Below are 24,021 nucleotides of genomic sequence, written 5' to 3'. Positions count from 1 at the left end.
CAATTCATTGTCAAGAATTTGGTCCATCATCGGATTACCATCGTTTTTTGTAAATATAAGAATTTTTGCAATCAAAAGATAATTTTTAAAAATGATCTTTGGTCTATTTATATCGCATTCATATAGCGCAAATCAATATAATTATGATCAATCAACTAAGAAGTTCACAATCATAACTGATGAAAACTATACTGTCGATGATATCAAGAAAGTTTTCCAAACAACTATGGACTTCACTTCCTTAAGCATTCAAGGAACATGCAACAATATCCCATTACATGCTTTTGATGGTGCTTCTGAACTTACAACAGTTGAGATTACAGCTCCAATCACACACATTTATGGCTTCGCCTTTGCTCATTGCCAAAAGCTTACAACATTCACAGCTCCAGAATCACTTGAATATATTGGATACAATTGTTTTTCACAAGATATTGCTCTCGAAACATTTTATTGGAGAAACCATCTTATGACAATTAACTCTAATACATTCGAAAACTGTTCATCACTCACAACCTTCAAGCAGGTTGATGGTGATACAACTCAATCCGTCCAAGGTGTTGAAAAGAAATTTGGTGATTTCGTCTTTATGTACTGTGAAAAGTTGACAGAATGCCAACTTCCAAGTGATATTAAGACCCTTGGAAAGCAAGTCTTTGCTGAAACACCATCTTTGAAATCACTTGAATTTCCAGTCAACTACAAAAAAGTAGATGAATATGCATTCCAAGGATGTGCTCTTGAAAATGTCAACCTTGCTGATGTTGAAGTTGTCAGTTTCTTTGCTTTCTCCGGATCACAACTTAAATCTGTCACCTTCTCAGATAAGCTTCAACAGATCTGCGTCAGTGCTTTCGATGGCTGCAGATTTCTCACTACTGTCAATGGTCTCGATACCAATGAAAATTTCGTAATTCAAAATGCAGCATTTGAAGGATGCATTTCTCTTAAGAGTATGAAGATTCCAACAGGAATGACAGAGATTCCAGACTACATCTTTGCTGTTTGCAGCGCTATGACATCTATTAATCTTCATAACAATATCAAGAAGATTGGAAAACGTTCATTCTTCAACACCGGAATCACTTCAATCCGTGTTGGTCCATTAGTTGAAGAAATTGGAGAGGCTGCATTCGGATCAATGAAGGAACTTAAGGAAATTTCTGTTGATCCTTCAAACAAGAACTTTGCATATGATGATACAGGCAAATTCCTTTGCAATAAAGATAAGCAAGTAATCTACCTCTATCCACAAGAAAATGCTGCAATAAAGCTTACAATTCAGAATACTTTTACAACAATTCTTCCATATGCTTTTGCTTATTCAAAGAATCTTGCAGAAATTTCCCTTCCTGATGAACTCGTTCTTATTGGCGGCAATGCTTTTGAAGGATGCAGTAAATTGCAAGCCATTGTTTTCCCTAAGAAGGCAACAACCATATTTATGAATGTATTCGCCAACTGCAAAGCCCTTATTTCAATTGATATTTCAAATGTTGAAACAATTAATGATGATGCTTTCCGTGGCTGTGCAGCCCTCAAAGACATCAAATTTGGAACTTCATTACAATCAATCTCCAAAGAAGTATTCCAAGGTTGTTCAGCAATTCAAGTTTTAGATTTCTCTAATTGCCAAAATCTAACATATATTGGAGAATAAGCATTCAAATTCTGCAAAGGCTTAACAAAAGTTGTCTTGCCACCAAAGCTTAAGATTGTTCCAAATGATTGCTTCTTCTATTGCCAAGGCTTATCTGAAGTTGTTTTCGACGATCATCTCCAAGCAATCTGGCAGAATGCTTTCGGATATACAATAGCATTATCAACAGTTACACTCCCACCTCAGTTGAAGGAAATCCAACAACGCGCATTTGCTCATTCAGGATTAACAGAAGTAACAATTCCAGCAATGGTTAACACCCTCACAAGATATTCCTTTGCTAGCTGCGATAAGTTGGAATCATTCCAAGTATTTGGAGATATCCTTAAGATGGAAAGATGCGTATTTTTCCGTTCCAACAATCTCAAGCAAATAAAGTTTGGCGGATTCATTGATGTCGTTGATGAGTTAGCTTTTAATGGAACAATCGGACTTAGGAACATCACATACTGTGGATTACAAGCAGTTAATGGTGAAGCCCTTAAGAATCATGAGCCACATGGTATTCAAATTAATGTTCTTGTTGCATCTGATTACCAAGGCACAACATTTATGGGTGTTCCAGCAACAAAGGAATCATCAGCCTGTTCACCAAGAAGAACACCAGAACCAACTGCAAAGCCAACAAAGGAGCCACTTCCATCTAAGAAAGTCATTATTATAGCATCAGTTGTAGTTGGATGTGCACTCATTTTGACAGCGGTTATAGTTATTTTCGTTGTTAAATGCTGCATGAAGAAGAATGGTTGGATTAAGAAGGAGACTTTAACAGAATCTCTCCTTACACAATCAATTTAAATAACTCTTTTATTAAAAAAATACTTGACTTTTTTTTATAATAATTTTTATTTTCATTTTGAAATTAAAACTTTTGAAAAAGATAGTTTAATTGATATTCCTTATTTTTTGGGACCTGGGTAACGTTTGGAAATTAAGAAATCTTGGATTTCTCCATAGTTTTGCAAGCCTTTAAAATTGAATGGTGAACGATATTCATTTATTTTTCTTACATCGGCGCCAAATGATATAAGGATATCGCATAATTCCAAATAAGAATACTTGACCGCATAATTAAGTGCTGTGTTACGATCATTATCCTCTTCATTTACATTTGCGCCGTATGAAATAAGCAATATTGCCATATTTTTATTATTCTGTTGGCAAGCTGTCATTAGAATACTTTTACGATTTATATCTTGGTCATTTACATTTCGAAATAATTTTTAATTACGGCAAGATGCAGAGCAGTTTCCTTTTTTGCATTATGTGCATCTACATAGATGCCACGCGATATCAAATATTTTGCCATTTCCAAATTATTTGATGAAACAGCCAAGTGAAGAGCAGTCAAGCCATCATTACTTCGAACATTGATATTAATTCCTTCTGAAACCGCATACTTTGCTATTTCAAAAGAATTAAATCTTGCTGCATAGTGAAGAAGATTCCATTTATTAGAATCCTCTGTATCGATATCTGCACCATGAGAAACAAATGCTTTTATGCATTCTAGATTTAATTTCGCCATTGCAACCTGGAAAGGAGTTTGATTGAGAAAATTTTGTGTATCCGTTTTAGAACCTTTTTTAAAAAGATATTCAATAGTTGGTTTGAAATTAGACTCTGCGGCATAATGTAGAACTGACATTCTAAATTTGTCTCTAGAATTGATATTTGCTCCATGTGCAATTAAGTATTCGTAAAGAAAAATATTTGGCAGCTGTAAATATGGTGAATAATTGAGGCATTTTTGGTAATTCCATGTAGATTTCAAGTAAATGCAAAATGCATGTATATTATTATAATCTCCACACCAATCTAATGGAATATCGCATTTGTGCTGAAATCTTAGCATTGAGACGTATGAAACATTATGTGAAATTATGGCATATCTCATTGCCTCTATGTATGGTTTATTATTTACCATGCATTGATCAATCATTTCTCGTTTTCCTCCCAAAAACGAGAATTGAAGACATTTATTAGTAATCGCATTGAATTTAGGGTTGTTAAAAATATCAAAAATTAGCGTTTTGAAGACACCATGGTGTCTTATAATTTTCCCTTCCTTATTGGCGTGTAGAAATAAATGCGCCAATAGATTGAAGAAGAAGAATTGTTTTTCTCTTAATGAACTTTAATCCTTTTGATATAAGAATATTAAAAACATTAATATAATTTCGATTTCGGAAATTAAATTTCCAAATTTTTTGTCGATTTCGGAAATAACAGGATCCCGCATCCAACACGCAACAACAAAACACAAAACACACTTTTTGGTTCTTTCATCGTTTTAATCGTAATTTATGTAATACATGATTTGGATAAATTTTACAAAAATAGAACCTATATTATATTCTTTTCAAAGATTCTTGCAAATCATCAAAAATAATTGTATTTTAAAAAACGATCAAATTATCCTTTCATTATTTTAAACTTAAATTAGTTTTTATGATTGGCTAAAGCAATCATATTTATTCATCATTAAATAAACAAAAAAATAATATTTGAGAGTTATTTCAAAAAAAACACATTGAATTTATTAATTTGTCTCAATTTCAGTATTATAAATTTTTATAATTTCAATATTTTGAAATACACTTTTTAATATTTCAATATTTATGATATTTCAATGTATTAAGTGGTCTCAAATTGAGCTTCTCAAATATAAGTTGGCCTATTCAAATAATAAAATTAAATAATATTTAAAATAATAAATAAAAGTGATTGAGGTCATAGCAAAATGGCTGTTTCAGTCATTAATTCTTAAAAATAAAAAGGGTAAAAACTAAATAAAATGGGTAAAATTCAATAGTGTCTGTGCTATCGTTCAATTTGAAGGTGTCTTTTGAAACCGCAAGACACATTGAATTTTTGAATAGTGTATTATGGTTTGACAGACACCAATGAAAAAAATAAAATGATATTTATTTTAAATATATAAGATCCTTATATAAAATATAAATATTTTATCGTTTTATTTTCTTATTTTAGAAATGTTTTTTATTGAAAAATCAATAAAACTAACAACCCTAATTGAATTTTGTTCTTAGATAATTAAAGCAATTAATTGATCCATATTAGCAGCTTAATTCAAGAAATGAAACTCCATTACCAAATGGAAATGGATAAAAATAGCTTTTTACTCCTTCATCTAAATTGAACCCTTCTTTTTCTGTAAACTTTTTTAATAACTGTAAATCATCGTCCATAATTGCTCTGCCTATAGTGTTTTTTGCATGAACATCGAGTGAATATTTTTTCGAATCAAATTCATCAAACTTTGTTTTATCATCCTTTGATAGAATTCCATATTCTTTATAGACAAAGTATCTAAAAACATCTTGAATTGAAGCTAAATTTGAAAGATGATATTCATCAAATAATTTCTTGAATAGAAGCCAATACGACTTGAAGAATCTGTTGTTGAATATAGCTGTCCATGATATTTTCTCTAAAATGTATGTAGCAGTATAAATTTTGGTATCTAGAAACTTACTTTTAATATCTTGATATAAAGTGTTTATTTCCTTTTCGTTGAATGTTTTGAGTGTGTATATACGATCAAAAATATCAATATAATCTCGATACTTATCAGTTATCTCACGGAGCTCGTTTCCGCACATGAAACAAAGAAAAAAATAAAAATTATAGAAAACAATGAAAATCATTTTTATCACATAATTTGTATGAAAACTTTGCATTTCATTTTAAAAATATTGAAAAATCAAATTATGATAATTTTCATTATTCTCGAATTTCCATCAAAAAGCCAATAATGAACAATTTATGTGATTATATATTAACTGCAGGATAGTCAACTGAAAATAAAAGTTGTAATTAGAATTCAAATCTCAATTTTTCATAATATACACTTAAGATTCTGCAGATAGTATAATATTGTATATTCTATTGTAAATGCGTCTTTGATTTTGCTTTAATGCAAACTAATTGAAATCAATTTTGTTTGTAGTCATTTTTATGATGGAAGTACGCCTTGTTTATCTATTTTACATGAAATTATGACTATCTCGCATATAAAACAATATTATAAATTCAAAAGGTGGGAAACAAATTTCCGAAGGCAAACTCTTCTTTGAAACAAAATAATTTTTTTTTCAAAAAAAATGCTTTCAGGAAACCAAAATGTTGATTTAATAGGAAGATTATTGAAGATGAGGAGCACAGCTATACCATATAACACAGAATTTCTAAAAGATAAGCTTCTTGTCTTTTCATTATTCGTAGAAAATGCATCATTTTGCATTTTAGCGAAGTCTGGAAACTGTGTGATCATTGATTGTGGTATTGATTGGGCTGTACAGCTAAATGCCGAAGCTTTAGCTATGGATATCGATCAAATCATTACAACATACCAAGTTAAAGCGATTATCATTACTCACGAGTATTTTGATCACAACAAATTAACAGATGTTATTAAAACGGCTAAATCCAATATTCAACAAGAAATTCCTGAATTCAGAGTTGGAAAATTAAATGAATTTTCACCAAGTCTCTTAGATACTTTCTTACCAGGTGTCAAATTCGATTTATTATACCCAAAGAATATCAGAGGTGGCTCTGATATCCATATTTACAAGCAACAACTCGTATATGTCAAATATGGCAAGACTTCTTTGTTTTTCCCAGGAGATTCCACTCCAGATACGCTTGAAAACGTCAAAGAACCAGAATTATTCAAGCCAGGAGATGAATGTACAATATATTTCTGGCAACATCACGGATCTAAGTATAACGGCAGTACAACACTCTACAACCTCAATCCGAAGTGTGTAGTATTCAGTGCCGGTCCCAGAGTTCACCAATCAAGTGCAAAAGAGGATGGAACTTCAAGTTATTACGGATTTCCAAACCAATCAATCGTAGTACACGCTCTTAGCAAGGTCGATGACAGTGAACTCCATAATGTCCATCTTTTCCCCGATTTCTTGGCCGGATATTCTGATTTAACACCAGAATTCCAGAAATGCTTGACAGACTCGGCCATTTACACAACCAGCTTCTGCGAGTGCTTGTTCGGATCGCAATCCATCAAAGGAACAGTCATTATGGTCGATGAAAACGAAAATTATAATATTTTGAAGACTCCTTATCATCTTACAGAGGAATTACCAGCAAAAATTGATTACCAGTACCAAAACCAGGCTGATTTGATCAGTTTTGTCCTGTTTGGAACCGGAAAAGCCTCAGAAAAACAAAATCTTTTGTATTTTACAGCCAAAAACTATCTTTTTACCAGAACAATATCAAAATCATCATTCAAAGGATTCGCCAACAGTGATGAATTCCTCTATTTCCTCATGTCTCTCGTTTGGGAGCTGATTTTGACCAGATCTTTGCTTTTGGAGACAGAATTGGCCAAATTCCCATTCATATCTGTCTCCTTTAGTGACTTGTTGACCGGATACAAGTACCAGCATCTTATTTCGGACGCAATGAAGAAATTATTTTTAATCCACAGAGGATCGATGCGAAACTTCCTCACTCCGCTCATTGGTAAGGAACTAAAGCGTCATCACACAGGAAATCCTTTCAAATTTGTCACTTTTGAAAATCTTTATCTCAGATTTTCGAATTCCATGGATCTTTCTGGTTCAATGATGACTATTTCCAACACCAATGCTCCTTACGAACCAATTCCGATCGATTTCGTCAAAGAAGGACGAGAAATCTATGAATATTTTTATTCATTGAAAGGAGTTGATTCAATTTTCAATTTAGTTGTTAACCACATCAAAACACGTGATGACAACATGTTCCTGCAAGTTCCTTCTAAGAAATTCCTCGCAGAACTCATGAAAAGACTCGAAACAGAAATAAATAAAATTTCTGTCACTTTTTCGATTTCAAAACAAAGTGAAGAGATCATTACATTTTGTTGCCAGTGTTTAGGCTTTGTAGGTGATGTTATTAAGAATGTTTACATGAAGACGGGCATCTTAGTTCTTCCTTCTAAGCCTCCTACAGAACTTTCCATGCATTTTGTTGAAATTTTGAACAACAAGAAAGAATGGAAAGTTTTTGTTTCGATTCCATCGAATATTTCTCTTGTTTATCTCTCTGAGAATACGAGAGTCTTGTCTGATATTGGAAAAGGCCAAGTTGTTGAACATTTGGCGAATTTCTCTGAAAGATTCTACAGATTCAGAACAATGCAGTTTTACCACGAATACCCGAAAGATTACGACTTCCAGAAGTATATGGCTGATGACGGACTTGTTTCCAAATGGAATCCAAACATTTCTTCCGCACAGTTGTGGAGAAATGATTCTGATTCGAGCGAGGAATCAAGTGATGATGACATGAATTACGGCGGATGGAAAGTAGACACAAACACTTCCCACACTTTCAACAGATTCGCTCAGAAGAATCTATGGAATCAGGTCAATACTGGATCTGGATATAAAGGTGACTCTTTCTTTTAGATGAATAAAGTTTATATCTATATTTGATAATATCTTTTTATATTTTATTCCCTTTATCTTTATTTATTTATATTTGATGGTAGATCTCATATATTTCCTTCTGATTGTCTTTATTGATTGGATAAACTTATTTTGCTTTATATTTGATAATATCTTTTTATATTTTATTCCCTTTATCTTTATTTATTTATATTTGATGGTAGATCTCATATATTTCCTTCTGATTGTCTTTATTGATTGGATAAACTTATTTTGCTTTATATTTGATAATATCTTTTTATATTTTATTCCCTTTATCTTTATTTATTTATATTTGATGGTAGATCTCATATATTTCCTTCTGATTGTCTTTATTGATTGGATAAACTTATTTTGCTTTATATTTGATAATATCTTTTTAAGTTATATTCTCTTTATCTTTATTTATTTATATTTGATGGTAGATCTCATATATTTCCTTCTGATTGTCTTTATTGATTGGATAAACTTATTTTGCTTTATATTTGATAATATCTTTTTATATTTTATTCCCTTTATCTTTATTTATTTATATTTGATGGTAGATCTCATATATTTCCTTCTGATTGTCTTTATTGATTGGATAAACTTATTTTGCTTTATATTTGATAATATCTTTTTATATTTTATTCCCTTTATCTTTATTTATTTATATTTGATGGTAGATCTCATATATTTCCTTCTGATTGTCTTTATTGATTGGATAAACTTATTTTGCTTTATATTTGATAATATCTTTTTATATTTTATTCCCTTTATCTTTATTTATTTATATTTGATGGTAGATCTCATATATTTCCTTCTGATTGTCTTTATTGATTGGATAATCTTAATTTCTTTATACTTGATGGTAGATCTCGTATATTTTGTTCTCTTTATCTATTTATATTTTATTCTCTATATCTTTATTGATTAGAGTGTTAGGAATATTATCTCATATATATATAGCCTCACTAGGCCTGGTATTTCAAAAATGGAAGGGGTTTTTCTTCACACTTTAGATAAACTTAATTTCTTTATATTTGGTGATAGATCTCATATATCTTATTCTCTATATCTTTATTGATAATAAAATGTTTGTTCATTTGTTAAATGTTTATTTTCTTCCCTGAATACAAATTCAGCAACATCATTTACAGTAGGAGATGCAAATTTATATAAATAAAAATGTGTTTCTCTATCTGATGTATAATTATAAATTACTTGTTCGTTACTATTTTTGATTTAAATGAAGACTAATTGTGTTTCTGACATCTGGATCAATAACACCATAGTTAAACTTAATTGTAGCATAGAAACGATAAGTACTTAATCCATTTACTTGTTTGATACCTAGTTTTTGTGCAAACCTATCATAAATCTCTAATATTTTAAATTGATTATATTATGTTTTTATCATATTAAACTTAATTTCTTTTTATTTGATAATATGATACCCATCAATCTCCTTATCTTAAGTTATTCTGAAAAATTCAAAAACATTTTTGTATTTTTAACATCAAGTAAAAAAATTAATATCAAGTTGAATTTAATTTGTGATTTTAAAAAATGGTTATGTTGAGCTGTTCTCCCTGGAATAAGCAATAATTTAGTAGTATATTTTAATATCATATGGGCAAAATTGATTCTAATCTCTTATATAAGAAACTTACTTCCATTATAGAAGCAGAAGTTGAAATTGTAATTTCTGCTTTAAATGAAAATTATGCATTTTTATGCCATTAAGATTAATATTAAATTGTGTTCAGTTCAATTTTGCGTAAGAATAGCTAAATAAGCACGCACAGACAAAAAAACTATATCTGTGAGAATCTTGCTGGCTGCTAATTTAAAACGTAAAGAAGCTAATTAGTGTAAACAAACTACCCAGATTTGCTTTACTTTTACCACCTCTCGAAAGCTGGGGACACCGCCTATCGTTGGGAGTAGCTATTAAATAGAACCACCAAGGGTATTTTTCGAACTGCCGGTGTAGTGTAGTGGAAACATCTGACATAATGATTCGTTATGCCAAGGTTTGATTCCCATTTAGCCAATTTTTTTCTTTTTTGGATCATGAATTTTTTTTTGGGTCACTATAAGATTTGTTTCATGTTCTAAATCTGCTGCATATGTAATCTATTTTTATTTACCTATTTTTTAAAAATCTATTGGATTGCCAAATTTGAATATATTTAAAATCATAAAAATCCAAAAAAACTATAAATATATGTTTTATGCATAGTGCCGATACTCAAATATCAGATTACTTAAATCCATGAATAATATCCGAATTTTTTTTCTTAAAATTAAACTTCAAAACTTCTTCCAATCTTATTCTTAATCAACTGTAAATTTTTAAAACCATTTTTTAAAATAATTTTGCGTAAATTTTATTCTCATGTTGTTTTAATCGAAAATTGATACATTTTCAAAAAAATAATATTGACTTATGAAATTCATTTTTAAGGTGAAATAGTATTGTTTTTATTAAAGTATATGAATAATATATAAAAAATTAATGAATAATATAAGCAGATTTTTAGTTTACAAACAAATATGAGCAATGCAATTTCAAACTTTTGCTGGCAATTTCGATATTGCTCAAGTTTGTAGTATTTGTGATACCTATAACATCGGCTTAATCAAAATTCGATTTTTCTTATGAGTTATTGAGAAAATTTGATTGCAATGAGAAGGATTTCGACGTTTTTGATAAACTAAGAGCTGAGCTTTAGGGGTTCAGTTCATTTATGGCTGTAGTTTGATGCGTAGATCTCTTTTTTATTGTAAATTCTTTCAGCATGGAGATCGAGAATGAATCTTTTGAGAACTTTATGAGTTTTTACACCCGTAAAGAGGTCCTTCGAGGAAAGATAGTCCAGACTACATGAAGATGTGGGTTAACCAAAAAAATCCGATGGTTTCCCCATATTCATGTAGATCTTCGAAAAAATGAGCACCAAAAAAGCCAAAAAAATAGGCTTTTTATTGGATTTGTACACTAGATCAATAATCTATTTAGGATCTGACACTCTTTTTAGCCAGAGATATGAGGTCCTTTCTAGGAAAACGATCTATTCATCCATAAAAAAAAATGAATTATCGTTTTCCCCAGAAATTACATGGGGAGTGGTAAAAGTAAAGCAAATCTGGGTAATAATATTTTTTGACAAAAAAATGGTAAGAATAGGTCAAAAGGTGAAGTCTTAATATTTGAGATACTATCAAAAATAAATAAGCCTTATTCATCTAAAGCAAAATATAACCTTAATATTTGAAAAAAATAATGAATAAAGAAAGTCAAAAATTCACAGGTAAACAATATTGATATAAGGTCAGTAAGTGAATTCTTAATATTTGAGATGCTATCCAATATAAACAAAAATTATTCATCTAAAGCAAAGTACACACATAATATATGAGATAAATTTTAAATAATCGAACTCACAAAAAAAATTAATTTTGATATTTTTCCATACAGGGTTCCGATTTATTTTGATTCATGATTCATGAAGATAGTTGAATGGATCCATATGTATTGTTGTCGTGCACGGTTGTTTACATCTTTTCACGCTATTAATTTCATTATTCTGAATTTTAAAATAAAGAAAGTCAATTTTTCGAATAAATTTTTAAATCGACTCTGCCTCTGATGTACTAATAACATTTTCAATAAAATAAAAATATTTTATTTGCTTCAAACTTATATGTTTTATATTTAGAAAGTATGATGACCAATTAAATCGATATACTAAAATTAAATTGAAAATCTCAAACTTTTTTTTCTTACAAAAAAATCTACGTATATAAACTCCGGGTATATTTATTACAAATAGCAACGTTAATTATGACAATTTAAACAGTGCTATTTCATATTTCTTTCGGAATTTCAAATGGAGTATTATCTAGAAAGTTTTCATGTGAAAATGAATCATTATAGGAATTAAAATCGAATTGTTGAAATAGGTCGAATTCATCTGTTGAATCGGTGGGAACACTAACTTCCTCGCTTTTATTTCCAATGATTTGTACATCTTTTAGTCTGCGCTTCTTTTTTCGAAGGAGAGCTGGTAATCCCCGCGTTGTGCAATCAACTACCATTTCTGTTTCTTTTCTTTCATCAATAACGAAACTCTTGATTTTGATTTGAGATTTCTTCATGAAGTGAAAATGATTTCTCTATTAATACTTTTTGTGAGAAACATTGAATTCAATTTTTACATGGTTATCAATTTCGAAGTTAAAATAATGATTTAAATGTTATCTATTGGAATGAAAAAAAAGGTAGTGGGGCTTCCAGGCGCGTTGCGCCCTCTAGCCCTGAAGATGTTTAGTATAAATGAAGTTTATATTCGGAGGGCTTCCAGGCGCGTTGCGCCCTCTAGCCCTGAAGATGTTTAGTATAAATGAAGTTTATATTCGGAGGGCTTCCAGGCGCGTTGCGCCCTCTAGCCCTGAAGATGTTTAGTATAAATGAAGTTTATATTCGGAGGGCTTCCAGGCGCGTTGCGCCCTCTAGCCCTGAAGATGTTTAGTATAAATGAAGTTTATATTCGGAGGGCTTCCAGGCGCGTTGCGCCCTCTAGCCCTGAAGATGTTTAGTATAAATGAAGTTTATATTCGGAGGGCTTCCAGGCGCGTTGCGCCCTCTAGCCCTGAAGATGTTTAGTATAAATGAAGTTTATATTCGGAGGGCTTCCAGGCGCGTTGCGCCCTCTAGCCCTGAAGATGTTTAGTATAAATGAAGTTTATATTCGGAGGGCTTCCAGGCGCGTTGCGCCCTCTAGCCCTGAAGATGTTTAGTATAAATGAAGTTTTTATTCGGAGGGCTTCCAGGCGCGTTGCGCCCTCTAGCCCATAAAAAATTTCTGAGGACGAGCCAGCCGTTGACTTTTTTGTAGAGCACTCAAAATAGTATAACCTTGTCCGGACAAGTAAGGGTCTATCGTCGCTACAGGAAAAGTTACAGGCGTTCCAAGGAAGTATACTTTGAGAAGCCTTTTCTCCCTTTTAAAACAAGATAGGACGGTTATTTTACAAAACTGACAACACTTTGACCGAGTAGTTTTTTTGTGCTGAACAAAAAGTGTCATATAAACATCTGTCAAAAACCGTTTTTTACTTCACTTAAAATGCCACGTAAGCTACGTAAGAATATACGTAAGAGGAAGGGAGCATTGAAACATCCAATAGTAAAACTGACACCACAACAACAGTTGCAACAACAAATGATGAATGACCCCACTATGTTGCAACAAATGTCAAGCAACCCTATGCTTTTAAACCGAGTTATTGGTGCACAGAGTGGAGGTTTAAGAGCGGCACTTTTAGCGAAAATGGCAGGCTATGGTGGAGCTGCAGACGGAACAGCTTATAACCCTCAAAGTCAAATGAATTTGAGTTCACTCAAAATCAAATAACAGATGTCAAAAAGTCAAACATAGACATACAGAAACAAATAAGTGAAAACGAAAAGAAACTAGAATATGACAGACACACAAAGAAACTCAATGAGTTAAAACGTAGAGAAAAAGAAGAAGAAGAACAACTGAAAGAACTAAGTACAGAGGAATATGCAAAAAAAGTGTCAGAAAAAGCAGCAGAAGTAGCAAAAATGGAACAAGATGTTATAAATTTGAAAAACCATACTACTCAATATAAAGTACTGAAAGATGAAGAGATAAAACAAAAAGCCCTGAAGACATATATGGATAGCGATGAGTATAAAAAAGAAGTTGAAGCAAATGTAAAGGCAGAAAAACTTTTACAGTTGCAAAACCAAACCGTACAGTATGAAAACTTAGCACAAGAAAGTAAAAAATAACGACGCAGCCATGCAAAAGGCAATGAAAAGTGCAGAATATATAAAAGCTAATAATGACTGGTTAGATGCCCAAGCCAACGCTAAAGCAGCCCAACTTATGGGTCAATAAGGACAAAAATACAAGCGGATGAAGACAGTTCAAATGAAGCTTTAATGAATGCTGACTTTAAGAATGCCTTCGAAGCTCTTCATAGTAAGGTGAAACTAGTGAACGACTTCTCATCTGGAAAGAAACTGAAGTCTGAAGGTTTCGACAAAGAGTTAAGAGAAGTAGCACAAAATATGACGAAAATAACAGATGCAGCAACGAGACAGGCAGTTCAAAGTGCCTATGACGCCGTTAGAGCAACTGTTGTGGAAAGTCAAGAAAAAGAGTTACAACAGACCAAAACAGACCTAGTAAATGCTTTCTTAAGAACGAAAAGTCAGGTAGGACATTATGCTGCAGATGGAACATATGTGCCAGCTGGTGGAACTTATATACCACCAAACCCTCCAAGAGAAGCACCTGCACCAGGACTACCTAAAACATTTACATCGTCACATGGACACAGACACAGGCATGCACCAAAACCAACACAACAACCAACAGTTCAAAATCCAGCACCACAACAACAACCAAAACCAACAGTTCAAAATCCAGCACAGCAACCAACAGTTCAAAACCCTGCACAGCAACCAACAGTTCAAAATCCAGCACCACAACCAAAACCAGCACAACAACCACCTCCACAACCAGCACAGCAACCAACAGTTCAAAACCCTGCACAACAACCACAAACAGAGCAAGGACATAAAAGAAGTAGAGAAAAAGGAAACCAAGAATTCTTAAAAATGCTTAAGGAAGATTATGGTTACCCAGATACTCTTGACTTTAGTGACAGATATAAAGAAGCTATTAGAAAGTTCAAGGAAGGAAATACTGACCCGAACCTATTTAGCTTTATGGTTCAGCATCAAATGGGATATAATCTCAAACCTGGAAAATACAAGCTCGCTAAGGGATATGATTTAATAGCATATCATCCAAATGACATGAATGAATTTACTCCGAGATATTTGGTGTCAGAGCTAAATGATAATTCAACTCTCTTCATGAAACGCGTAAAAAATAGAGACGGAACGAAAGAAGAAAGGTTTATGAGTCCGGATGACTTAGATAGGGAACTTTTTAAAAACGGTCTCGGAATATATGAAATGCCAGCAGATGAGGTACAAGAAACTCAACAGGAAGAAGTTCAGAGACAACCAGACATGGAAGAAATAGTTCAGCAACAACGGCTAGAAGAGCCTGAAGGAAACGAACAAGTCCCTCCTTTGGAAACTAACTTCACAGAACTAGATGAAGATTTGGAACAGCCGAAAAATCTTGACCCTCAACAAGTGTATGCGGAGAATATGGAATCTTTCCAAGAGTCTAAGAAAAATTCGGCTGACATAGTAGAAGAATATCGAAAAATGTTCACCGACATACAAAAGACTCCAACATCAGATGAAAATATTCAGCATAGAATGGAAGTACTGAAAGAAAATGTACGCAAATACAATAATCCTTTTTACTTACGACCATATAACGTTCAATCTTTGGCTGAACTCGGTGAAAATAAAAGGTTAAATTTCAACAAAACATATAGAAATGAAACATTGTTTAAAGTTCATTCAGAACCTAACCAATATGGAAACAAACCTACTTTTGTTTCTGCAGACTATGGAACTACAATGAGATGGGGTCATAAAGCTAATCCGGATAGGTGGTTCATAAACTTACAACCTCAATTCCAAGAAGTTGTAGACGCAATGGAAGTGAATGGTGAACCAGATATAACGGGTATTTTCAGCGCGGCTTTAATGCCATTGAAAGATATGAAAGATGCAGATATTTTGGACCAGTATGAAATGAACATGGCTGATGGAAATATAACACCTGACGTTCTAGAACATTTATCTCAAAGAACTACACAGAACCATAGAGATGGTATATTTGGTGAAGAGTTTAGAAAGAAAGTTAGGGAGAGAGAAGGAAGAGAACCTATTGTACATGACCTTGCAAACGAAAGTTTGCAAAATGTCATAAAAACTTACTTTGCAGACAATGAACCGAGAAGGGATGAATATTTAAGAAAACTCAAATGGACAGTACCAAATGAAATGTTAGTATTGAAAAACATGTTCCTTGACAAAATAAAACCAACTACAGAAATAAATGACGCAAGACTGAAACGTTGGGTAAAAGCTTTCCCATTCACAAAAGATATTATTGGTTACATGGAAAGAAAACCAGAATGGCTACAAAAACATATATTTGGAAACGAGCTTATTCCATATGGACAAGCTCTGTTTGAAGAGCTTGAACCGGAAACTCAGGAAAGAGTCATGCAAACAATACGCGAAGACTCAAATACAAACTATGACAAAATCTTTCTAGGATATAGGTTACCTGAGATGGGCGACCAGAGCCCAAAGGCAAAAAGGACATGGGAAATTTACAACATACTAGGTGAACATGAGGCAAAGATGCAACAACTTGAAGCAGAGGGCAAGTTACCAAAAGCGACACCAAAGAAGAAGAGTAGAACAAAGTGAAAGTAGTGAAGAAGTAACTTCATCTAGTGAAAGTAGTGGCAATGAAGGAAAAAGAAGAGTTAAAAACTCAGTCAGGAAGAAAGTAAAGCTTGGTCCGAGTGGGTTCTATTATGATATATAAATCCAACTATTCTATATTTTTACCCATATGAAATGTACGCCGCTCAGAATATAACGCCAACAGTTTTGGATGCCATGAACGGAAATGTTTCCGAATGGTATAACGAATGCGACAATGCCATTAGAAGGTCAGAAATAGTTCCTGGAACTTACGAATATACAACTGCTGTTTCTTATGGAAACGTAGGTGAGTTTGGAGAAGGTTCTTCAACAACAGTAGATATTGCTTGCGACAGGTTTCATATTATTTCTATTGACAACTCATTCTTATCCGTGGAACAAGATATTGAAATAAAACCTTCTGCCAAGTTGTCTGACAAGAAAGGTTGCAATGGAATTTTCTATGTCGGATACCAATATGCTCCAGAAGTTTTCATGGGATATAAGATATATTCTAACTCTGACTTAGTTCAAACAGTAACATGGGCAAATTATGAATGGTTCGCTTTGAGAAACTCAGTACAACCACAAGCTAGAGAACAAACAGACCAGTATGCAACTATTGAGAAAATAAGAAGACTTGACCCTAACGTTCCAGGAGTTTATGTTAACCTTTCTGGTTCAGATGGAACTGCTGCCACTAAAGTAAAACTGAAACTTAGAGTTCCTTTGTCATCTTTCCTCATCTTCAGGTTTTTAAGATACTTGCCAAACTGGGCAGGAAAAATTTCTATCGAACTTACTCCAAGCAAAAATAACTTAGTCATTGCACCAACACAAGACCCATTCACTCTTACAGACGTAAAGGGAACAAATAAAACGTCATTCGCCGAATTTTGCAAAGGCAAGGTTGACTTAGACTTTGGTTTCTCAAACTTCAACAATGAAGTAAACTATTATTTCAATGCTGCTGGAGATGCTTGGGACCCAGTTAAGTTCACATGCGAAAAATTTGAATGCAAGAGAATAGAAAGCAGACTTGCCGTTTATATGTTGGACCCAGATATTTCAAATGCTTTAGCTGCCAAATATATTGCAGTTCCACTTATGTTCCCTATACACCAAATATCTGTCAAAAACTTTGCAGGTGAAGTTGGAAACCAAAATCCGGGAGCCGAAGGTGCAAGAACAGATATTGCTTTAACAACTGCAATGAAACATGCAGATACTATGTTTGTACTGTTCAGACGAACTATAAATGACTATTCTTGTTTCTACAACCCTGGTATTAAATATCATATAAACATAGATGGCAAATATTATCCAAGAGAAGAATATTCTACAGTTGAGGATATGAGGTCATACAACTTGACATTAGATGCTATGAACTTTAACAACAACTTCACAACAACCATTAACCCTGAAATGCAAAGTTCTATTATGCCATATGTGAAAGTATGGACTCATACAGGAGGTCAAAAAACTCAATATACAAATGGCGACCGTTCAAACTTTTGGCTTGGCATTCCATTTGCTGACTCAGAAGACTTTATGGGTGGTATTTCAACTGTTGGTACTGTACAAATACAATATACTGGTGACAGAGACGGTCCAGATGAATTGAGAGCAAAGAAGTTTACAAAACCAATAGCACTTTTCACGGAAGATGCTCTTTTGAAGATTCGTTCGATGAAACCTGCTGGGGCTCCTCAGATTGGCATAACGACAGCTTCCATCGAGCAGATTTTGGCAGCAGGTCAGTAAGTTGTTCTTGAACTGACTTCTCTCCGTCAAATATTGACAGTACGCCAGTTTTGACATAATATTGTATTATAAACTTTCCTTTAGTAATATCGGTCAGTTTTGAAGTTATATTTTTGTCTGCTTCAAGAACTTTCACCATTTCAGTTATACCAACTTTCTTTGCTTTATGAAAATATTTTGGTTCAGCAAATATTGCTATTCTATAACATTTTCCATTGTTTGTGTAAAGAACTATTCTGTCAATGTATTTGTATTGTTTGTGAGTATAAACTTTGTTCTGCTTCAATTCAATAAGATATCCGAATACGTCCATCTTTTTATTCTAAGTAAAATGTCATTTCCGAAAAATAGAAGCGTAAGTGTTTCAAAAGGTTTAATGGCGGTGGCAGATGTGAAGTTAAATTCACCAACTCAAACAAACAGTCAAAGTGTTGTTGTCAATGTCAAAGACAGAGATGTTGAAGTGGGGAAACCATACGAAGACGAAGATGGTATAACAATTGTTCCTGTAAAAGAACCAACATATCCTGAAGTTAACAGAGACTTAAGTTCTGTTGCAGATATTCGAAACGACTACCAACAACTGAAAGACAAACTTCAAACTCAGGAGAAGATTTGTCAAGCTTTAAGTATAATGTTAAACTTGGTCGAACACAACCCTGTAAAAGTGAACTCATATGTCATTGCACCTCATGAAGTTTTGAAAGAACTATTGAAACTTTTGACAGAGGCAGACGAATATAAACATCAAAGAAATAGAACCCGACATTAGTTGCTGTGGTGTTTCATATAATGTCATTGACAAGATATACGTTATGAAAGGAGGTGAAACGTTGAACTTAAAATATAGTTTCCCAGACGTTATAAAAATATTTGACGACCACAACATTTCATTAAAATTTATTTGCTAAGTAAATGGCAGAAGACATAATGGTTTATACTATTACGACTAAAAACCCTGAGTCATATAATTCTATAACAACAAACTTACAAAGTCCTCAAGGACGATATTGTAAACTAACCTTAAACACAATGACGACTAAAGCCTGTTTTGCTCTTTTGACACCAGAAGACTTTATTGTTGTGAATGGTAAAAAATACTCCTTTGAAGATACTTACTCAGATATACCACCAACAGGTTTTGTTGACTTATTTAATACTTTAAGTACGGGTGTAACATGTGCTGCAACTAGAGCAGGTTTCATTATGTTTGGATGTCCGACTGAGTTTACTATAAACGATATGAGCTATAATACAAAACTTATTTCTGGTTTTTACTACCAACAGTTTCCTATAACAGGAAAAGGTGTCATACAAGGAATGTCTATTCCATTGACATTAAGCACACCAATCTTATATATTGTTTCAAACTTAGGTTCAAAGTGTTATTCGAATGTCGACAGAAACTATTATGACCAAAAGATACTTATGCGTATAAACAATACTTTCTCTGCTGGTTTGCCTATTGTTCATTCGAATGCAGAATTTTCAACCTTAGTGAACTCAAACACTTTGGCAAGTATAACGTTGACATTAGTTGACGCAAACTTTGTTCCTGTAAAACTTTTATGTCCTATGTATTTGTCAATGACGGCAGAAAGTTTCGAATTGGAAGATGCAACTGGTGAAAGTATTGTATTACAAGAACAACTTCAACAACAAATAGCTCAAGAACAACAAATGCAACAAATGGAACAACAAAGTCAAGAATAAAAAAATATTTTTTTTATTTTTATAAAAATGTACAGAATAGATGTTTCAGATTTTTATGACTTCCAAGCATTCAGAAATATGTGTCCATTTAGAGACTATAACAAAGCAGTCGAGAATTTGAAACGTTTAGTCATTTATGTTGACTCTGCCCCAGAATGTTATGTCATGAAAGAATGGGATGTTGTCTTTAACAAACCAAGAGCAACAATAGTGTCTGAACAAGAATGTAGACAGAAACTTAAGAAAATAAAAGTTGTACAAGTTGGAATGAAGATGTTAGATGCTTGGGATATCTTATTGTCAAAGTTAGAAGATTTTTCAGTTCGAGGTATAAAGTTCTATACACCTTCTCCAAACTTCTATTCTATCTTCACTGGATATAAATATGAACAAGTAGAATGGAAAGAAAATATTATAGAAGCTTGGTTAGACCATGTCAAAGAAATTATATGCAATGGAAACGAAAAGGTTTATGAGTATATCTTATGTTGGTTTGCAAACATCTTACAACATCCAAGTGCTAAAAATGAAACTGCTCTCATTATAATTGGAAAACAAGGAACTGGTAAGAACACTTTCTTTACAGATATCTTATGCAAACTGTTAGAAGGTTATTCGAATCCGAATATGACAAACTTAGAAAACATCTGTGGTAAATTTAACTCCTCAATAGAGAATATGAAACTTATAGTTTGCAATGAACTTCAAAGTATAGATACAACAAAAGTTTTGAACTCAGATGCTTTGAAGAGTCTTATAACAGACAAAGTTGGAGTTGTTGAAAGAAAGTATAAAGACCAAAGAGTTTGTGAAAATGTTGCAAACTTCATTATGGTTTCAAACAATGCTGTTCCGATGAAGTTAGAAAGTTCTGACAGAAGATATGTAGTTGTCAGAACGTCAGATTCTCATATGCAAGATACAGAATATTTTGACGACTTAGCAGAAACTTTGACATCTGACTTTTACAACCACTTGTTCTCATATTTCATGACATTAGATATTTCTAAGTTCAATCCAAGACAAATTCCACATACCGAAGAGAGACAAACATTGTTAGAAGCAAACAAGAGTGTATATGAACTGTTCATAGAAGAAAGCGACTTTGTGTCATTAGATGAAAGGTCTTTATATGATTTGTATAAACAATATTGTCAAGAATATGGTTATATGGCAGCTTCTAAACGAACATTCTTGGCAAATGTCAAAAGTCTTTTAGATGTTCAGAATGGTGTATATACAAAGAAAAATTTTTCTGAGTAAATTTAAAAAAAAATATTTTTTATCCGATAGAAAAGATGGCAAAATTCATCTCAGTAAATAAGTACATGACAGAAGTCAAAGATAAGTTAGCTCCATTCGCATATTTGAATGTTTACTTCTACAATTTTGAAAAGTCTACGTTTGACATAATTTGGAACATTGCACCAGTTAAGTTTGCTGTTGTTAGAAAAAGTGGTGCAACTTTTGAAGACTTAGACATAGAAGGTTTGTTAACAGTCAAAGAAAATTTTGACAGAAAGTTCTCAAAACTCGAAGAAGGTAAAGCATACAAACTTGTTATACCTTATGAACCAAAGAAAGCAGACGACTATGAATATTATGAGTCTAAGATAGTTGAAGTTCAAGGTAAATTGGGTAAAAAGATTTTAGAGTCTAAGCCAGTGTTTACTCCTAAAGAGGAAGAGAACATTGACATTGACCCAGAAATGTTCTAAAAATAAAATTTTATTTTTACATGTCAAATTTCTTTTTCTCTGGAACTGGTTCAGGTTCTTTCTTCTCTTCTTCTACTTTCTTTTATTTCTTTTCTCTCTTCTTCTTTTCTGGTGGAGTTATGTCAAATTTGGCGCAACTATATTTATGTAAAAGTTCTTTGTCCTTTAATAGCTCATCTATTCTGTTTTCTATTTCATCTTCAAGAACAGCGCATGTGTCTTCTTTGCATTCTAAGAACTTTTGTTGGACTTCATCTTTCCAATCGGCGTCATCTCTGTCAACAAGTCTGTCATTGACAAATTTTAAGACTGCTCTTTGTAATGTTTTATGGTTCTTGTCATATTCCCAGAAACAGAACTTTAGAACAAATTCACCTTTCTTGTTTACACTATGTAAGATTTTATGGTCGACAGATGTTTTGCTGTCGAAAAGCTTGTCTCGAATATAGATAGCGAAATCGCTAGACATTTTCTAAAAGATAAAAATTTTAATTTTTCTAAAAATATGTTAGAAAAAAAGTTTGCTGACATTGACAAAAAATTTGAGAATGTTTTAAATAAGAACAAGGTGAAGTTAGAAAATGCTCAGATAAAGCCTATACATGACAAGTTCTTATTTGCTCAGAATGGTATAACAGGTCTAATTGCACCACCTGGGTCTGGTAAGACTTTCACTTATCTTAAAATGGCTGCACAACAACAAGAACTAGATGAGAAGAACCCATTCTATGAGTTAGTAGTCATTTGTAGTACTTCTGGTCAATTTGACCAAACCGTCAATTCGTTCAAAGATATTATAAAGAAGTCTAAGTTAGTATGTATAAAGGATACTGAGTTGTTAGATTGGATAAAGAAGTACCAAAGAAGAGTTTTGAAGTATAATCCTATAAATGAGTATATAAATTCTAAGTTTAAAGACCCAAATGAGGAAATGCAGAGAATATTAGAGAAGAAACACTTCAGAAACAAACAGAAAGAGATAGAATACATTTCGAAGAAATTGCAATCTTACGATTGGAAGACTTACACTCATAGATGTCTTCTTATCTTAGATGATTTCGCCTCTCATCCTTTGTTAAAGAATAGAGAACAAGTTATGTGTCGAATTCTTAAGAAGCTCAGACACTTTAACATCTCAGTTGTCATTTGTGTACAGACAGCAAAGAGTTTAAGTAAGGATGTTAAAAGAATACTTACTGACATAATACTTTTCCCCGGATTGTCCGAAGACGATTTCATGGAACTTATGAAAGAGTCCATGGCAGGTAAGTTTGACAGACATGAACTATGGGAGAAGTACAAAGTCATACAAGACCCTCATACTTCTTTCAGAATTCATATCTACGCAAACAAAGTTCAAATTGTAAAAAGTCAATAAAAATAAATGGTTCATCTACCCTACTTGTTTGAAGTTGTCAAAATACTCTGTTATTTTTTCCTTCAGTAGCGGTAAGTCTTCTTTGAAGGTAAAAATTGTACAACCTTTCATATCATAGTGTGTTTGAGGTAACGTATCTTGAACTATTTGTTTCACATCTTCATTGGGTCATTGAAATCGGTAAGTTTCGCGATAGAACCAATTTCTGTCAGATTTGTATATCTTAGCAAGGTCGTAAAAGCTTTTGTTGTTTCTTCTGACTAAATGCAACATAACCATATCTTTATCTTCTTCATTTTCCATCTCTTCAGTATAAATCATATACTTATAGTTCTTTTCCTTACCTTTTGGTACCGAACGTGGTATTCTTTTCTGAATGCTTTTGTCTTTTGCTTCAATGACTTCATCTTTTGCATGAAATTTCTTTTCCTCTTTCACGTTCTGCTTTATATAGTTCATCTAACATCATGAATATAACAAGCATAACGAGGTGAAGCCCACATTGCTACAGCATTTACTAAAAGTCTATGAACATAATTCTTTCAAACCAGGAAGCCAAATTTTGCGATTTTCGTACGGAATCTCTTCTCTCGGTTTTCCGAGGGAAGCAATCATATGAGGAAATTCTTCTAAAAGTTCTTTTGTCTGTTGGTTTTCAAACCAATGATATGCTTGCTTTGTAGAACGAAGAGCATTCAAAATACTTTGCATTTGGTACATATCGTCTTTGACCGAACGAATGAGACGGAGTTGTTTGTTAAACTGTATGTACTCGTATTCTTCATTTATAGCTTCATGGACTATAACTGTTGTTGTGTTCTCTGTTGTTGACATATCTGTCTTTACATACAAATAAAAAAAATAAATAAAAAAAAACTAACTTTATTTTTTCTATCTTAAGGAAATTCATGATTTTTGTGCTGAATTCAATAAAA

The 24,021-nt window shown here is 32.7% G+C and overlaps 15 protein-coding genes and 1 pseudogene across 16 annotated transcripts, besides 1 other annotated feature; 12 read left to right on the top strand and 4 right to left on the bottom strand.

Moving 5' to 3' along the window:
• Positions 1–91: 91 nt before the first annotated feature.
• On the top strand, positions 92–1,660 carry TVAGG3_0847820 (antigen BSP-related family; the record flags this gene model as incomplete). Its single annotated transcript, XM_001325131.1, has 1 exon — positions 92–1,660. The coding sequence occupies one exon, from the start codon at positions 92–94 to the stop codon at positions 1,658–1,660; it is 1,569 nt and encodes a 522-aa protein (XP_001325166.1).
• Positions 1,661–1,770: 110 nt separating this feature from the next.
• Positions 1,771–2,480, top strand: TVAGG3_0847810 (leucine-rich repeats (6 copies)-containing protein; the record flags this gene model as incomplete). The annotated part of the gene is made up of 1 exon (XM_001325130.1): positions 1,910–2,458. One exon carries the CDS (start codon positions 1,910–1,912, stop codon positions 2,456–2,458), a length of 549 nt encoding a protein of 182 aa, XP_001325165.1.
• A 59-nt stretch (positions 2,481–2,539) lies between these two features.
• On the bottom strand, positions 2,540–3,723 carry TVAGG3_0847800 (protein ubiquitination; the record flags this gene model as incomplete). The annotated part of the gene is made up of 1 exon (XM_001325128.1): positions 2,865–3,602. One exon carries the CDS (start codon positions 3,600–3,602, stop codon positions 2,865–2,867), a length of 738 nt encoding a protein of 245 aa, XP_001325163.1.
• Positions 3,724–5,777: 2,054 nt separating this feature from the next.
• TVAGG3_0847790 (uncharacterized protein) lies at positions 5,778–8,209 on the top strand (the record flags this gene model as incomplete). Its single annotated transcript, XM_001325127.1, has 1 exon — positions 5,788–8,106. The coding sequence occupies one exon, from the start codon at positions 5,788–5,790 to the stop codon at positions 8,104–8,106; it is 2,319 nt and encodes a 772-aa protein (XP_001325162.1).
• A 3,767-nt stretch (positions 8,210–11,976) lies between these two features.
• Positions 11,977–12,267, bottom strand: TVAGG3_0847780 (uncharacterized protein; the record flags this gene model as incomplete). Its single annotated transcript, XM_001325126.1, has 1 exon — positions 11,977–12,267. The coding sequence occupies one exon, from the start codon at positions 12,265–12,267 to the stop codon at positions 11,977–11,979; it is 291 nt and encodes a 96-aa protein (XP_001325161.1).
• Positions 12,268–13,238: 971 nt separating this feature from the next.
• Positions 13,239–13,526, top strand: TVAGG3_0847770 (protein of unknown function, DUF4106 family; the record flags this gene model as incomplete). Its single annotated transcript, XM_001325125.2, has 1 exon — positions 13,239–13,526. The coding sequence occupies one exon, from the start codon at positions 13,239–13,241 to the stop codon at positions 13,524–13,526; it is 288 nt and encodes a 95-aa protein (XP_001325160.2).
• An 852-nt stretch (positions 13,527–14,378) lies between these two features.
• On the top strand, positions 14,379–14,762 carry TVAGG3_0847760 (protein of unknown function, DUF4106 family; the record flags this gene model as incomplete). The annotated part of the gene is made up of 1 exon (XM_051249125.1): positions 14,379–14,762. The coding sequence occupies one exon, from the start codon at positions 14,379–14,381 to the stop codon at positions 14,760–14,762; it is 384 nt and encodes a 127-aa protein (XP_051084600.1).
• Positions 14,763–15,592: 830 nt separating this feature from the next.
• Positions 15,593–24,021: part of a mobile genetic element that runs on past the window's edge.
• On the top strand, positions 15,950–16,513 carry TVAGG3_0847750 (protein of unknown function, DUF4106 family; the record flags this gene model as incomplete). The annotated part of the gene is made up of 1 exon (XM_051249124.1): positions 15,950–16,513. A coding segment is annotated over one exon (564 nt), but the record flags the coding sequence as incomplete, so codon positions are not given.
• TVAGG3_0847740 (protein of unknown function, DUF4106 family) lies at positions 17,009–18,269 on the top strand (the record flags this gene model as incomplete). Its single annotated transcript, XM_051249123.1, has 1 exon — positions 17,009–18,269. A coding segment is annotated over one exon (1,261 nt), but the record flags the coding sequence as incomplete, so codon positions are not given.
• TVAGG3_0847730 (protein of unknown function, DUF4106 family) lies at positions 18,654–18,993 on the top strand (the record flags this gene model as incomplete). Its single annotated transcript, XM_051249122.1, has 1 exon — positions 18,654–18,993. A coding segment is annotated over one exon (340 nt), but the record flags the coding sequence as incomplete, so codon positions are not given.
• Positions 19,193–19,990, top strand: TVAGG3_0847720 (uncharacterized protein; the record flags this gene model as incomplete). Its single annotated transcript, XM_051249121.1, has 1 exon — positions 19,193–19,990. The coding sequence occupies one exon, from the start codon at positions 19,193–19,195 to the stop codon at positions 19,988–19,990; it is 798 nt and encodes a 265-aa protein (XP_051084596.1).
• On the top strand, positions 20,018–21,042 carry TVAGG3_0847710 (uncharacterized protein; the record flags this gene model as incomplete). Its single annotated transcript, XM_051249120.1, has 1 exon — positions 20,018–21,042. A coding segment is annotated over one exon (1,025 nt), but the record flags the coding sequence as incomplete, so codon positions are not given.
• Positions 21,289–21,708, top strand: TVAGG3_0847700 (protein of unknown function, DUF4108 family; the record flags this gene model as incomplete). Its single annotated transcript, XM_051249119.1, has 1 exon — positions 21,289–21,708. One exon carries the CDS (start codon positions 21,289–21,291, stop codon positions 21,706–21,708), a length of 420 nt encoding a protein of 139 aa, XP_051084594.1.
• Positions 21,791–22,177, bottom strand: TVAGG3_0847690 (uncharacterized protein; the record flags this gene model as incomplete). Its single annotated transcript, XM_051249118.1, has 1 exon — positions 21,791–22,177. The coding sequence occupies one exon, from the start codon at positions 22,175–22,177 to the stop codon at positions 21,791–21,793; it is 387 nt and encodes a 128-aa protein (XP_051084593.1).
• Positions 22,214–23,086, top strand: TVAGG3_0847680 (protein of unknown function, DUF4106 family; the record flags this gene model as incomplete). Its single annotated transcript, XM_051249117.1, has 1 exon — positions 22,214–23,086. The coding sequence occupies one exon, from the start codon at positions 22,214–22,216 to the stop codon at positions 23,084–23,086; it is 873 nt and encodes a 290-aa protein (XP_051084592.1).
• On the bottom strand, positions 23,102–23,920 carry TVAGG3_0847670 (annotated as a pseudogene). Its single transcript has one exon. A coding segment is annotated over exon 1 (819 nt).

This window comes from Trichomonas vaginalis, chromosome VI (genome assembly GCF_026262505.1).
Source record: "Trichomonas vaginalis G3 chromosome VI, whole genome shotgun sequence".
NCBI classification, from domain to species: Eukaryota; Parabasalia; order Trichomonadida; family Trichomonadidae; genus Trichomonas; species Trichomonas vaginalis.
The sequence above is the reverse complement of the archived record's forward strand: the minus strand, read 5'-3'. Positions and strand labels throughout refer to the sequence as shown.